Here is a 15,462-nt window from a genome sequence, read left to right on the forward strand (position 1 = left end):
GATTGATACATACAGTATAATACCATTTTTTAAAAACTTTTTAAACTGCAAAACATTGTTTTTAAACTGCAAAACATCATTTATGTGTAAAGAAATGTGTATTAAAAGAATAAAAGAACTTGCATGAGAATAATAAACACCAAATTCATTACAGTAGCTATTTCTGGAGAATAGGATTAGGGGAGATACATCTTGAGCCTCAAGTACATCCATGTCTCATTTCCTTGAAAAAAATCTGAAGCAAACCTGGCCCAATGTTAACATTTGATAAAGCTGAATGGTGGATAATTTTATTATTCTGTATGCTTGTTTGTGTGCTTGAAATAGCTCATGATTAATTAAAAAAAAAAAAATTTTAGGGCTTCCCTGGTGACGCAGCGGTTGAGAGTCCGCCTGCCAATGCAGGGGACACGGGTTTGTGCCCCGGTCTGGGAAGATCCCACATGCCGCGGAGCGGCTGGGCCCGTTAGCCATGGCCGCTGGGCCTGCACATTCGGAGCCTGTGCTCCGCAACAGGAGAGGCCACAACAGTGAGAGGCCCGCGTACCGCAAAAAAAAAAAAAAAAAAAAAAGAAACTATTTTAGGAATCTTTTCAATAAAATTATAGTTTTCCCCTTTTTTCTTCCTTCTGAACACCTATCCTCAGATAACAAGTTGTATACAGTCTTCAATGATTTTGAGGATGAATCAACCTGCTGGACCTATCAGGAAGGCATCTTGTCAATGAAAGTAACGAGAAAAGGCTCTGTCGTTAGTACACTTGATGCCGATTGGCTGGAGTTAACTACATTTTATTATAAACAAGGCTTGTCTTTAATCGATTCTTTTGTATGCTGGGAAACATCTAAAGGTAAGTTTTATATTATGATATGTTGATATCTAAAGAATTTGACCTTGTGTCACAGTTGGTGGAAATGTTTTTGCCTCTCAAGTTCAATGGCTAAAAGGACAGATATTATTTTTTTGAATTTTATTTTATTTACTTATTTCTTATACAGCAAGTTAAAAGGACAGATATTATTCCTAAGAAAATAGATTCTAATTATTACACAACTCTGTAGCTTTAATTTAGAAGCTTAACCATCCTATGTGGTACTATTATAATGTGATATTTGCTGTTGGGTTGTGACTATCAGAAATGGACAAACCCCTGTGTGATTAGTTAGTAGGATTTTCCAAGTAAGATGTACTACAGCAGCCCAATCAGGAGGTTATGATGACATTTGACAATTACTATCCAAATTTATTACACTAGCCCAATTTTGGAGACTACCTACCATGTCCTCCAGTCTAAACCTGACTTCTTCTAAAATTCGTATAGAAAAATAAACTTTGGTTCAGAAAATTATATTGATCTATATTTATTTATGCCTTCCCCTTATCTTTCATCTTTATCTAACCTTCTTCTTTTAGTTACAATGGGATATGTAATCATTCATGTCTATCATAAAAACAAACAAATCTTTCCAAAAATTATTTCTAAAGAAAGTGTTTTTTAAAAGAGATTAGTGCTGGGACTTCCCTGGTGGCGCAGTGGTTAAGAATCCACCTGCCAATGCAGGGGACACAGGTTCGAGCCCTGGTCCGGGAAGATCCCACAAGCTGCAGAGCAACTAAGCCTGTGTGCCACAACTACTGAGCCTGCATGCCACAACTACTGAAGCCCACATACCTAGAGCCTGTGCTCCGCAACAAGAGAAGCCACCGAAATGAGAAGCCCGCACACCTCAATGAACAATAGCCCCTGCTCTCCGCAACTAGAGAAAGCCTGCGCACAGCAAGGAAGACCCAACGCAGCCAAAAATAAATAAATAAATAAATTTATTTTTAAAAAATAAAAGAGATTAGTGCTAAAAAAAAAAGAACAAAGATAGTAAGGAGACTGGAAAAATGCATTAGGAAGGATGGAGGTTATGAAAATCAGGATAGTTAGGGACCATGACTCAAGGTTAGAGGAAGGAATGAAAAAGAAAATAAAATGAGATCTCAATAAACCCTATTATTATTAAATCAGCCTAGTGATACCTTAACTAATACAACTAAAGACTTTGGATGATTATTTAAAATTATCGAGTCATGTTCCAATAGGTCCCTTTAAGTAGCAACCAAGAGTAAGGATCTAGCTCATTGGAGCACCCCATGGAGCACCCCCAAAAACATCACCTTGCATAGTGCTTGGCACTTAGCAAGTGCTCAGTAAATATTTATTAGTATTTTTGGTTACTGGAAACTTCTTCCAAGTTGATCTTTTATGGAAATAGCCAGACCTGATATGAAGCGCATGGACTTCAGCATCAGACAGACCAGGGTTTAAATCCTGTGTCCTCTACTTAGAGCTGTGTGACCTGGGGAAGTTAGTTGAGCTCATTGAGTCTCAGTTTCCTAAAAGGGGGATAAAAACACTCCTACTAACTGTTGTGAGAACTTAATAAGATATAGTACGTACAAAGTAACTCCCACGTGCCTTGCCCACTGTCAGAGTTCATTTTCTGGGGTTGATCTTTTCTCCTGCCACTTGCTAGATGCACTTACACTACTTTTTTTGGTTTTTTTCTGCAGGTTTTCCATTTTTTTTTTTTTTTTTTTTTTTTTTTTTTTTTTTGTGGTATGCGGGCCTCTCACTGCTGTGGCCTCTCCCGTTGCGGAGCACAGGCTCCGGACGCGCAGGCTCATCGGCCATGGCTCACGGGCCCAGCCGGGCCCGGCTGCTCCGCGGCATGTGGGATCTTCCCGGACCGGGGCACGAACCTGCGTCCCCTGCATCGGCAGGCGGACTCCCAACCACTGCGCCACCAGGGAAGCCCCATTTTTTTTAATTAATTTATTTTTGGCTATGTTGGGTCTTCATTGCTGCACGCAGGCTTTCTCTACTTGCAGAGAGCGGGGGCTACTCTTTGTTGCAGTGCTCAGACTTATTATTGCAGCGGCTTCTCTTGTTGAGGAGCATAGGCCCTAGGCATGCGGGCTTCAATAGTTGCAGCACACAGTAGTTGTGGCACACGGGCTTATTTGCTCCAAGGCATGTGGGATCTTCCCAGACCAGGGTTCGAACCTGTGTCCCCTGTATTGGCAGGCGGATTCTTAACCACTGAGCCACCAGGGAAGTCCCTACACTACTTTTAGTATGAATCATCTCTTTAAAGATCAGTTTATGGTTCATATATTCCCTCCCGCCCCATCTCTTTCTCTTCACTCCAAATACTCTAAGTTAGAGCTGTTCAAAACAAAGAGGGGGGGCGGTGATTTCCTGGCGGTCCAGTGCTTAAGACTCCGCACTTTCACTGCCGTGGGCCCAGGTTCGATCCCTGGTAAGGGAATTAGGATCTCACAAGTTTCAAGGCACCGCAGAAAAAAAAAACATCCATTCCAAATTTTGGATTGTGACTAACTGCTGAAGGAAAGACAAAAAAATCCTCCTTTGACAGTGTCTTTCAGGCACCCCTGCCTTGGGCCTTGCCTGATGATGAAAATAAAATTAGCCACAGCAGTTGCCAGCCAGAGGCTCTGTAGGGCTTTTGTTCTTAAAGCCTCAGAAGCTATTTAGAGAGCCCGGGGGAAAGTCTTTCCCTCTCAGCAGCTCTGGAATGTCTCATTAGACGTTCTGCAGGCTTTGCCAAGCCCTAACAAGCCACGAGCCACGGTCTGTAAAGTCTGGCAATTGGGTGTGTCACTCAGGACTTTCCTGGGAGTACACAGGGAAGCTGTGGAGGGGAAATTGTGACCAATGCCTGTGTCACTGTGAGAAGCAAGTCAGAGGAAGCAGGGCTGAATTGGTCGCTTTGTTCCGGGATATCTGATGCCTGACATCTAAAGCACATAGGGGACAATGCATATTTTGTTTTGTCTTGCTTCCATCCTCTTCCAAAATATTGTCAGAAGTCAGCCCACCATGAGGAATAGAAGTAAAAAACCAAACGTTGCTCAGAAATTTAAATATATTACTCCACACATCTCATTCTATAAATCTCACTTTATAAAATTCTCTGGAGACAGAGGGGGAAAAAAACTTTTAAAAGTTTTCTCCTTCAGGAAAGTCATGGTGGAAAAGTTGTAAGGTTTGTGAAATTCCTCTTCAGTGCCCTTTCCCACCCACTTTCAAAGACTTTTCTGCTTTGAAAAGTCCCATAGGCAGAGGCACCCAGGGACCCTTTTGCTGTTCGTATGGCCTGAGGGTTCTCACTGCAGTGGCCTCCTGTTCCTGACCTTCTCCAGCACTGCCCAGCCTTCACCAAACTGGTCTGCAGCTGAATTCTCTGCACACTTACAAAAAGCTCGAAATGAACCCAAGGGAGGCTACAAGAGGCTTACCCAATTGAGCCAACAGAGACAAAACACTTTATTCTACCAGAACATATAGAGATCCAGGGGGGCAGCTGACAGGGATGAGATAAGCAACTTTGCCAGGTGATACAAAACACACACACACACACACATACACACACAACACTTGAGGTTCTCACACTTCACTGGCCTACCAATGCCCCCATCACCCTCAGAGCACAGCCTCTTCCCACCTTTAGTATACCCACATCTGAAGGCTACCTTTTCATTTTTTGTGAATTCTTCTCAGACTTCAATTGATATTCATTTCAATCTCTTCACTCCTATAAAAATGCTTGTGTGGAGTTGGCGGGGGAGATGTATCAGAATGAGCAGTTAGAACTGGAACATGTATGTGTTCATTTCACATATATGTATATGCCAGGTCCTAGGCCAGGCATGAGGGGTTTACACTGATGAGCAAAATGGACATCTTCCCTCCTCTCAAAAAGCTAGCCACGGGACTTCCCTGGCAGCCCAGTGGTTAAGACTCCACGCTTCCTCTGCAGAGAGTATGGGTTTGGTCCCTGGTTGGGGAACTAAGATCCTGCAGGCAGCGCAGGGCAAGGCCAAAAAAAAAAAAAAGTCACATGGCATCAGGCTGTAATGGGCATCAAAACATATATACCTAATTTCAAAATTGAGAATAGTGTGTGACGTTACCCAGCAGGATATTGTAATGAGAGTAACTGGGAAGAACCAGCTTAGATGGGTGGTCACGAGGTCCCTTCTGACAGGGTAACAATCACACTGAGACTGGAAGCCTAGAGAGGGCTGGTGTTCAGGAACCAGAGGAAACGCCCCCAAATGTAAAAAAACCTAGGATGCGAGAGAGGAACTGGGAAAGGGTCTGTGTCGCTGGTGCAGGGTGTACAAGAGAGAATGGCTCCCAACAAAGTAGGAGAGGTGAGCAGTAGCCACGCCACCTAGATCTTAACAATATAAATGATGCAACAGGCACTAACACATATTTGTACTTACTCTATGCCAGCATTGTTCTAAGCACTTCACAGTTATTCACTCATTTAATCCCCGCAGCAACCCTATGAGGTAGGTATGATTGTTCCCCTTCTACAGATGAAGAAACTGAGGCACAGAGATTTTAAATAATGGGCTCATGTTCAAGCAGCTAGAAGGGGTAGGAGGTAGGTGGAGTGTGTGCTCTTAATCAACTTGTCATCCTGTCAGGATTTTTATTCCAAGTCATTTGTTGAAGATTTAAGGAGGGAGTTATGACCTGACCTACATTTAAAAAATAACTTACTTGGCCTCACTTTTGGAAACGGATCATGGAGGGCAAGCATGGAAGTGGGGAGGCTGCTAAGAGGCTGTTGCAGTGATCCAGAGAGATGATGGTGGATGGGCAGCAGTAAACAGGCTGAGATGCATTCTGGAGACAGAATGCTCATAAAAGAGATACAGAATGAGAGTTCCCATATGTGCCTGCCCTCCACTTCTCAGACGTGGTCCCAGGCCCACCCTCTGGGCAGTTTAATGCCAAAAATGACACTTGGCCCCAAATACTAAAATGGGATGTTACATTTCCTCACATTTACAGAAATGTCAATGTCACATCTAGCTGAAATGAATGTGTAAGATCACATTTCCAGACAAGTAAACCATTCCCTGGAAATTCTTTAAACTTGTGCTTCGCAAACCAGGGTCAAAGTACCCTAGGGGTATGCAGCTATGTGCCAGGGAGTACACAACTTCACAGGATAAACCTCTTCCTAGAGTGTCAATATTCCTTTAAGATTGGGGGTAGGAGAAAGCAGAAGAGGAAATATTGCTTTTTCACGTCATATGAACATATTTGAATAGAATGCAAAATTTGCATGGGTTTTTAAGATATAACATTAGACTTTAAAGAAAGCTTATGCTTTGCCCCAAGTCACTTCAAACTGTACCTGGAGACCATCCTTCAGTGATACAAGGGTACTTTCCTTTGCTATTGATGGTATTTGGCCAAAAAAAAAAAAAAAATTTGAGAAGCAGTGGGTCAGACCAATGCTTTGTTACTTTTTCATATTATGCATACATAGCAAATGGTAAAATTGCAGGGCACATGGGTACAAGCGGAAAGGCTGCTCTGGGCAGGAGGGGGGTGCCCTGTGCCTTAGCACACCTGTACACCTTCTAAGTACACCAATGGGCCAAGGCACACAAGGTGGGAAGCTCTGAGATAAGTGATGTTAAGAGATGACTCAGTTCACGGGACTTCCCTGGTGGCACAGTGGTTAAGAATCCACCTGCCAGTGCAGGGGACACGGGTTCGAGCCCTGGTCCGAGAAGATACCACATGCCGCGGAGCAACTAAGCCCGTGCGCCACAACTACTAAGCCTGCGCTCTAGAACCCGTGAGCCACAACTACTGAGCCCAAGTGCCACAACTACTGAAGCCCGTGCGCCTAGAGCCCATTCTCCGCAACAAGAGAAGCCACCACAATGAGAAGCCCCCACTCGCCGCAACTAGAGAAAGCCAGCGCAGTAACAGAGACCCAACGCAGCCAAATATAAATAAATAAATCTTAAAAAAAAAAAAGAGATGACTTAGTTCTGGACAGTTATTAAGTAATTGTTCAGAATTATCACCTCACCCCAATACCTGGAAGATTTAACACATCAAACACCCAAATTGTCACCCCCCCCCCCCAGCCCCCATGAGGCCTTGCCTGCCACCCTCCTTAGCTGCCACTTCTGTTAGGGAGAATTTCTCAAGAGAGAAATACTCTCTCCTGTGGAAGTATCATTCTTCTGTGGCTCTAAGGACTGGCATGGTCCCTAAGAAAGCTAGCCAGGGAACCTGGGGAGCTCTAAAGTGAGAAGGCAGGTCTTTTGTTTTTAACTGAAGTATAAGATACATATAGTAATGTGCATTAATCTTATGTGTACCGCAGAATAGAACACAAATGTTCAAGATAAGAACATTTCCTTATATGTCAATTATATCTCAAAAAAATTGAAAAAAATGAGAAAAAAAAAAAAAAAGATACACATTTCCAAAATCCCAGAAGGCCTCCTCATGGCCCTTCCCAATCAATACCCTCCCACACAGAGACAAGCATTATTCTGAATTCCAGCACCATAGATTAATTTTGCCTGTTTTTGAACTTCATGTAAGTTGAAATATACAGTATGTATTCTTTCTCATCTCACTTCTTTTGCTCAACATAATATCTCTGAAATTCATCCATGTTGTTGTATACCGGTGAGTCTTTCTTTTTTATTCTTGGTAGTATTGCAGTGTATGAGTCTACCATACTTTTATTCTTTTAAACCAAAAGAAGTTTAGAAGTACTAGGGACTCTCAATACCAAGAACAAGAAAAACACAAAGCCACAAAACCCATAGTTCTCCAATTATATAATCCTAAAGTGAATAAGAAGCAGATTACAATTAACTACATAATTATCACAGTATATAATTATTTTTAAAGTTTATACCCCCATTCTAAAAAAGGACTTGAGGCAAATATACATTTTTTTAAATAAACTTATTTATTTATTTATTTTTGGCCACGTTGGGTCATCATTGCTGCCCACAGGCTTTCTTTTAGTTGCAGAAGAGTGGGGGCTACTCTTCCTTGCGATGCGTGGGCTTCTCATTGCAGTGGCTTCTCTGTTGCGGAGCACGGGCTCTAGGCTTGTGGGCTTCAATAGTTGCAGCACGTGGGCTCAGTAGTTGCGGCACGTGGACCCTAAAGCGCACGGGCTTCAGTAGTTGTGGCAGGCAGGCTCAGTAGTTGTGGCTCTTGGGCTAAGTTGCTCTCCACAGCATGTGGGATCTTCCTGGACCAGGGATCAAACCTGCACTGGCAGGCAGATTCTTAACCACTGCACCACCAAGGAAGCCCCAAATATACAATTTTAAAGATGGTCTTGTGATGCTCTAAACTTACAATCTAAAACAGATTTAGTTCCACCGGTCACTTTGGTATGACAGTAGACAAGTACATTAAAGGAAGTGGAACATATACTGTAATTAGAAAAACAATTCCAACAAGTCAATTAAACTTTACTGGATTGTTGGGGACCGCTCTGAATAATGTAAATTCTTCATGATATTCTGCCCTAACTGTAACTGATGTAAAAATACTAATAAGAGTGATTTTCTCTTAAAGCCTATAGCCCATTAATAAAAATGAAAACTAAAAATTACATTTAAATTACTTTTGTCTTTTTTATCTTTAAGCTTAATAGATCTTTTGAAAACTTTGTAGGTTATTATTTAGATAATTGTCAACAAGGGAAACTTTGATGTGACCTTACGCTGTATGAAACTAGAATGCTTAACCAGCACATGACCATGGGAAATTGTCTCCTATTGCAAAATAGGAGACAAAAGAACTTCCATAAAATCAGTTTAGTTTTGGCCAGCTGGTTTTTGTCAGCTATTCAAAAAAATGTCAGAGAGGCCCTCCCTTAAAACTTCCTTCCCAGCAGGAATTCTTTTGACAATGACTTCTGTTTAGGATCTTCCTGTTACCATTCTTTTTTTTTTTTTTTTTAAGCATCATTGAAGCAAAGAATTGTTCTGTGTTTATATTTTTTTAAGTAATCTTACGTCACCTTGGTTTTAATATCACACCTGTAATTCCAAGGATTAAGATTTTTGATGTTGTTTCTCTTAATAGTATAATTAACACACATACAGCATATAGAACAGAAACCAAAATTTGATTTCAAGGTGAAGGTCATTTCCAGATGCTTTTTAAGCTTAGGAAATCCACTTGCTTCTCACTGTATGATATTATTTTATCTTGTTTTTGTTATTGTAGTCTTCATGTTTACAGTTTAATTTTAATTCAGTTAAGTATAAAACTATCTTGACCTTTGAGGGACTTCCTTGGTGGTCCAGTGGTTAAGAATCTGCCTTCCAAAAAAAAAAAAAAAAAAAGAATCTGCCTTCCAATGCAGGGGGACGCAGGTTTGATCCCTGGTCAGAGAGCTAAGATCCCACATGCCACGGGGCAACTAAGCCCACCTGCCACAACTACTGAGCACTCAGGCCACAACTAGACAGCCCGCATCTAAGACCCGACGCAGCTAAAAATAAAATAAGTAAATAAATATTAAAAAAAACAAACTGTCTTGATCTTTGAAAAAAAATTACCTTCAAGGGAGACGTCATAGATTCACCTAAAACAAGTGGGGGGTTTTTTAAGATTTTTTTTTTTTGATATGGACAATTTTCAAAGTCTTTATTGAATTTGTTACGATATTACTTCTGGTTTTTTTCATGTTTCGGTTTTTTGGCTGCGAGGCATGTGGGATCCCAGCTCCCAGACCAGGGATTGAACCCGCACCCCCTGCCTGCATTGGAAGGCAAAGTCCCAGCCATTGGACCGCCAGGGAAGTCCCCTAAAACAAGTGTTTATTAGGTGATATGTTTTTCCTTCAGCTTCCTACAAGGGTTATTTAAGGTTTTAGATGATCCCAAGAGACTCTGAGCATTTACAACTCTTCTTAATTGTATGTTTTTCCTCACAGGGGACCATTTGCCGAAATCTTTGGAAGGATTCTTTATCTATGAAGAAGAAGGCTCTGGAGTTCCAGGATTCAGCAGGAAAGGAAATGATGCCATCGTAGTAGAACAATGGACAGTTATTGAGGTAAACTGAAGTTTTCTGACAATTTGGCTTTACTATTGCATTTAGTTTTACATGTTAAAGGTTTTCATTGCCTAACACATACAGTATTCTTCAAACACATTTTTATTCAATGTTCAAAATTTCATCAGAATGCATCACAAACTTTCAAATTTGTTTAAAGGTGGTTTGTTTTACTCAATGTTCAACTTTGTTAAAAGATAGCAAAATAATTATCTATACATAAATAACAGTAGATTCCCAAAGATTTAGCATTCTAGTCCTAAACAAATTCCCCTGGCACTGAGATTCTCTTTACACAATGCCGTGACAACTAGCTGAAACTGAAAAAAAAAAAAAAACAAATCAGTCAATTTTATACCCAAGCAACCAATGTGACTGATTTTTTAACCATGTGAATTGACTTTCAAAGGCAAAAATATCCAAAGGTGTTCTTTCTCTCACCAGGCCAAATATGTACACACAGCATTGTCCTTCCTAATCAGAGATGACATTGCTGCTGTTGTTGTGCACTCTGAATTCAGATGTCACCGAATGGACTGCCGTTGAGGTGTACAGACTGAATTCAGGTATATTGTGCTGTGTGCACGAGGCCCTCACTGACAGCCTCTCTCAAGGACACTTTTGCCCTTTCTGGCCTTGCAAAGGTTAGAGAGACATAGGTCATTTTCAAAGAAATTGGAAATCCGGGGTTCCCTGGTGGTGCAGTGGTTAAGAATCCGCCTACCAATGCAGAGGATGCAGGTTCAAACCCTTGTCCGGGAAGATCCCACATGCCACGGAGCAACTAAGCCTGTGCACCACAACTACTGAGCCTGAGCTCTAGAGCCCGCAAGCCGCAATTACTGAAGCCTGCGTGCCTAGAGCCCATGCTCCGCAACAAGAGAAGCCACCACAATGAGAAGACCGCGCACCGCAACAAAGAGTAGCCCCCACTCACCACAACCAGAGAAAGCCCGCGCGCAGCAACGAAGACCCAACAGAGCCAAAAATAAAATAAATTAATTTAAAAAAAAGAGAGAAAAAGAAACTGGAAATCCCGTTGAGGGGAAAAAAGGATTTGGGGTAAGAGATAAAGCTCCAAATAAGAATCAATTCCAAGTGAGTAAAAAGCAGTGAAGATTCTCTGCTCTTCTCACCTTTCACTCCCCAATGCTCACTCTCTATTCCTGTCCTCACTCCCAGCCCCTACACCAGTGTTTCTGAAAGTGTATGGACTCTACTTGGATCCAAATCACCCAGGGAGCTTTTTAAAATGCAGATTCCCAGAGCCCCCCCATATTAAAGTTTGATGCCCAAGCAAGACCGAGGGAAGGTAGACCCCAACCTTAGAGAACCACATGGAAACCTCTCTCCGCTCCGATCCCCAGTGTTTCTAACTTGGTTGAATGGTTGGAAGGCAGAGGGAGCAGAAAAGAAGCCCAGGAAGACTGCAGCCGGTGAAATTGCACTTAATGGAGCGTGAACTCCCCTTATCCTAACACCTCTCACCCTCATTGTCATCACTTGTGTAGCTGGTTATCTTTGTCACTAGACTATGAACTCTGTGCTTATTCACACAGGGCTGTGAAATCAAAACGGATTACGGCCCTCTCCTGCACACTCTGGCTGAGTTTGGATGGCTCCTGACAAGCGTGTTGCCCACACCTATACTGAGACATGACAGGTAATGCCGAAAGTATCCTGACACACTCTCATCTCCTTGTCAAATAGAGTTCATCTGTTAGATAATTCAACCTAACGATGCTCATTTAATGCCTACAAAAAGCGTTTCACTGAACTTCTAATCTGATTTCATGTGCCTTGGAGATCAGCAAATCTAACGCCCTCGAGTTCTATACATCCCTCAGTATTCATGAGGGATCTGTTCCAGGACCCCCATGGATACCAAAATCCGGGATGCTCAAGTCCCTTATATAAAGTGGCATAGTATTTGCATAGAACCTGCACACATCCTCCCGTATACATTCAATCATCTCTAGATTACTTATAGTACCTACACAATGTAAATGCTATGTACATAGTTGCTGGAAAATTCAAGTTTTGCTTTTTGGAACTTTCTGGAACTGTTTTCTCAAATATTTTCCATCAGCAGTTGGCTGAATCTGAACTGCAGATACAGAGGGCTGACTGTGTATGTACAAGCTATTAATTGCATCTCCTTCCCAAGGGCATATGAGTTCATGAGGACAGAGCCAGAGCAGGGGCAAGGTAGACGAACTCCCAACTCAGTGCTGCTTCCAGCACTCAGAAGGCTGCCTCTCCCCTCAAAGACTGCACTACTCTACCTTCTTTTTTCCAACTTGAGATTCCGATTCTTCCCTAGCGTGAAGATTGGGCCGATATGAATCTGCAAACAGAAAATGCAGCCCCCTCTGTAGGACCCTTTGTCCTGCTCTTCTGCCCTGCCTGTGTGAAACTGTCTTCAGGCCAGCACGCAGCTGGGGTTAGGGAGGCAGCAAGGCCCAGAGCGTGGCATGGAGGGGCGTCAGTGCTTCCGCTTCCATTCCTCCCCTCCAGTGTGGGGGGTTAGCTTTCCCCTGAAGCATGGACTTGTCAGCTATTTCCACTAAAATAAATACCTACATTAGAGCCAAAATGCCAACACTTCACAAATATCGGCTTTTTCTTTTCTCCTTTTCCTGAGAAAGGAAAAGACTGAGTTGTTATTTTTTGTCTGTTTGTCTGGGAAGAGAGAGAGACAAATTAAGCCCTCTGTATAAAGTGCTTTGCTGTGCCTTGGGCTCAGAAACGTTCCCTCTGCCCTCTGCAACATCCCTCTGCAACATCCCTGCAATGTTCCCTCTGCAACATCCAGAAAATGACTGACTGCCAAGGCTGCCCTGCCTGGCTGGTACTACCTGCAGAGGACAGTATAGTAGAGGACAGTACAGTAGAGGACAATAAAGGGCCTTCCCTTTAAGCAGAGTCGACCACGGTTTAACATTGATTGTCACGTATAGCTAAGGGAAGCAGCTCCCCTTTCCTCAGTCTCATCCACCCTTTAGTTTAGCAACTTTACCCCTGGCCAGTAACCCTACCTCCCCACAGACTTTAAAAACATTTGATGGACATGGCTCTATAATAAAGCCACACCTTCTTCAGGTGGAGAGAGGGATAAGAATGGATACAGAGTAAAGACACTCAAGCTTTAAAAGGAGGGGTTAGAAGTAAGCAAAGCAATTAATGTGCTTTTCTTCTCAGAGATTTATTGGTAACTGTTCTCAAACTGTGAGTGACAACTCTCTGAATTATTACCCAACTTTTAAAAATCTGTGACATACCTGTCAGATCACAGTACAGCAGTAATTCTCAAGATCTGGTCTTCAGACCAAGCTATATGAATGCTCTGAAGTACCTAGGAACACACCCATGCCAGAGGCTCATCCCAGTGGGACAGTCAGAAGCTTTGAGGGTAGGGTCCATGAATCTCCATTTTCACAAGCTTCAGAAGCTCATCAACATTTGAGGATCTTTGCAGGAGAGAGAGAAAGAAATCCCACTTCGCTGCCACCCCTCATCTTCCATCTGCCAAGCCACTGGTCTATCCCACTCCCTACCCTCCCTCCGAATAACTTGTGTATTTGGCCTCCTCACCTCTTTTCGGTGGTTCTCCTAGGTGTACATTTAGGGTTTCATTGGCCCATTATAGTTAACCGTTTCTAAAAGTGCTCTGAGTTCTGAACCTTTCATGTTCCTTTTTCCCCAATGAAAAATATATTTTTCATTCCTCCCTCCTATTCACTCAGGGCTTCTGTTCCCATGAGTCTAAATATTTCCTAAAGTGACGAGAATGACTCACTAGGCACTAGATTAGATGGCAAGACTAATAGGCTGGATGCTGAGCCATAGAACACGGGCTGGCACTCCTTGAGCATCTCCTGCTTGGTTTGGGAATGAGAACAAGACTGAGACCAAAGGTGGGAAGGAAGAGGTCTCAAGTATACTGTGATGGGGAAGGGTGGTGGAGCCTGGAGCCATGCTTGGCTTGACCACCTTGTCCTGCGTGTCAAACTGCGTAAGGTCACAGGCTGGACCAAGTGATTAGGCGGCTCACTGGAGTGAGGAGTGGCTGTATGTTATCCTTGGAGCAGAGGTAGCACCACTGCCTCACCACCATTCCCAGCTTCTTCAGTACCCCTGGTATCCACCAAGACACCGTGGAGGCAGACTGGACCTTTCAGGCCCTCCTTGTGAAGGCTCATCTTACGTGCAATTAAAATAGCAAAGGGGCAGGAATTTCCTGGCCGTCCAGTGGTTAGGACTCAGCGCTTTCACTGTGGTGGCCCAGGTTCAATCCTTGGTCAGGGAACTTGGGTCCCAAAAGCCGTGCGGGGCACAGCCAAAAAAGAAAAAAAAATTAGCAAAGGGGCTACCAGGACCCTCCAAGGCCCTGCAGCTAGCAGCCTCGTCACCCAGCCCCACCCACCAGTGTCTGGCACAAGCCTCCACACAAGGCAGGGCCTTTTTATTCTTGTCCAAATATGCTGACCCTATGACAGTCACATGCTGGTCTTAGCTGCTCCAGTGCACACAGGATAGGAATCACCTTCAGCCAGGTCATCTTTTTTTTTTTTTTTAACATGGGAAGTAAACATTTCTCAACATTTAATACCACTATATATAATAACTATAAAATAACCAATGATAAAAGGCTGATACATATTTTTCCAGACTCTTTTCTAATCTAGAAGGTTGTGAATTCTTAAGAGCCAGCATCCAGAAGAACTGACCCTGATACTGTGAACTATGGAACATTTTTCTGGTAAACTGCAAGAGTCCTGCCAGGGGACCCCTCAAGGATGCAGGGCTATAGGGCAGGTACCACAATGCTTTCCACCACAACTTTTTCGTGCAGATGATATCAGGTAAAAAGGAACACCGAGGGCAACTTCTGGTAAACCCTTTTTTGCACCATAGTCCTGTCCTGCGGAATTTGGGGTTTGAGACATGGTTTTCTTCTCTTTTTCCTCTTCATCCATTTTGTTCCCTTGCTGCAGCTCCATGTCTTTATTTGTCTTATTTTTCCCTTTAATACACTCTTCAGATGGACTGATTCCTTCCTCAAAGATGGTTTATCATTTCTGTGAGTTCATGGACCACAACCAGCATTCTTTCATGAGCCAGGTCATCTTTAAATGTAAATAAAAATATTACGTGTGGGCTTCCCTGGTGGCCCAGTGGTTGAGAGTCCACCTGCTGATGCAGGGGACACGGGTTCATGCCCCGGTCCGGGAAGATCCCACATGCCGCGGAGCGGCTGGGCCCGTGAGCCATGGCCGCTGAGCCTGCGCGTCCGGAGCCTGTGCTCCGCAATGGGAGAGGCCACAAGAGTGAGAGGCCCACGTACCACAAAAAAAAAAAAAAAAAAAAAAATTACGTGCAGTTCATCTTGGTCCAGGTGGAGGATATTGCCTGAAAGTTTTTAGTTTCTGAAACTAGAAGAATGGTCCAGGCTTTGAGCTAAGCAGATCTCATTTGAATTACACCTTCACCATTTACCAGCCATATGATTTTGGGGACCTCTTTGAGT

General features: G+C 43.1%; 1 protein-coding gene across 1 annotated transcript in view; it reads left to right on the forward strand.

Annotated features, from left to right (window-relative positions):
- RFTN2 (raftlin family member 2) overlaps positions 1 to 15,462 on the forward strand; it is a 61,449-nt gene that overhangs the window by 21,752 nt on the left and 24,235 nt on the right. Inside the window, exons 5-7 of the mRNA XM_082657683.1 lie at positions 648 to 851; positions 9,811 to 9,932; positions 11,492 to 11,595. Coding sequence (XP_082513809.1) covers positions 648 to 851; positions 9,811 to 9,932; positions 11,492 to 11,595 — 430 coding nt within the window. The remainder of the gene's footprint in view (positions 1 to 647; positions 852 to 9,810; positions 9,933 to 11,491; positions 11,596 to 15,462) is intronic.

Source organism: Grampus griseus, assembly GCF_964374135.1.
Source record: "Grampus griseus genome assembly, chromosome: 7".
In the NCBI taxonomy this organism is placed as follows: domain Eukaryota; kingdom Metazoa; phylum Chordata; class Mammalia; order Artiodactyla; family Delphinidae; genus Grampus; species Grampus griseus.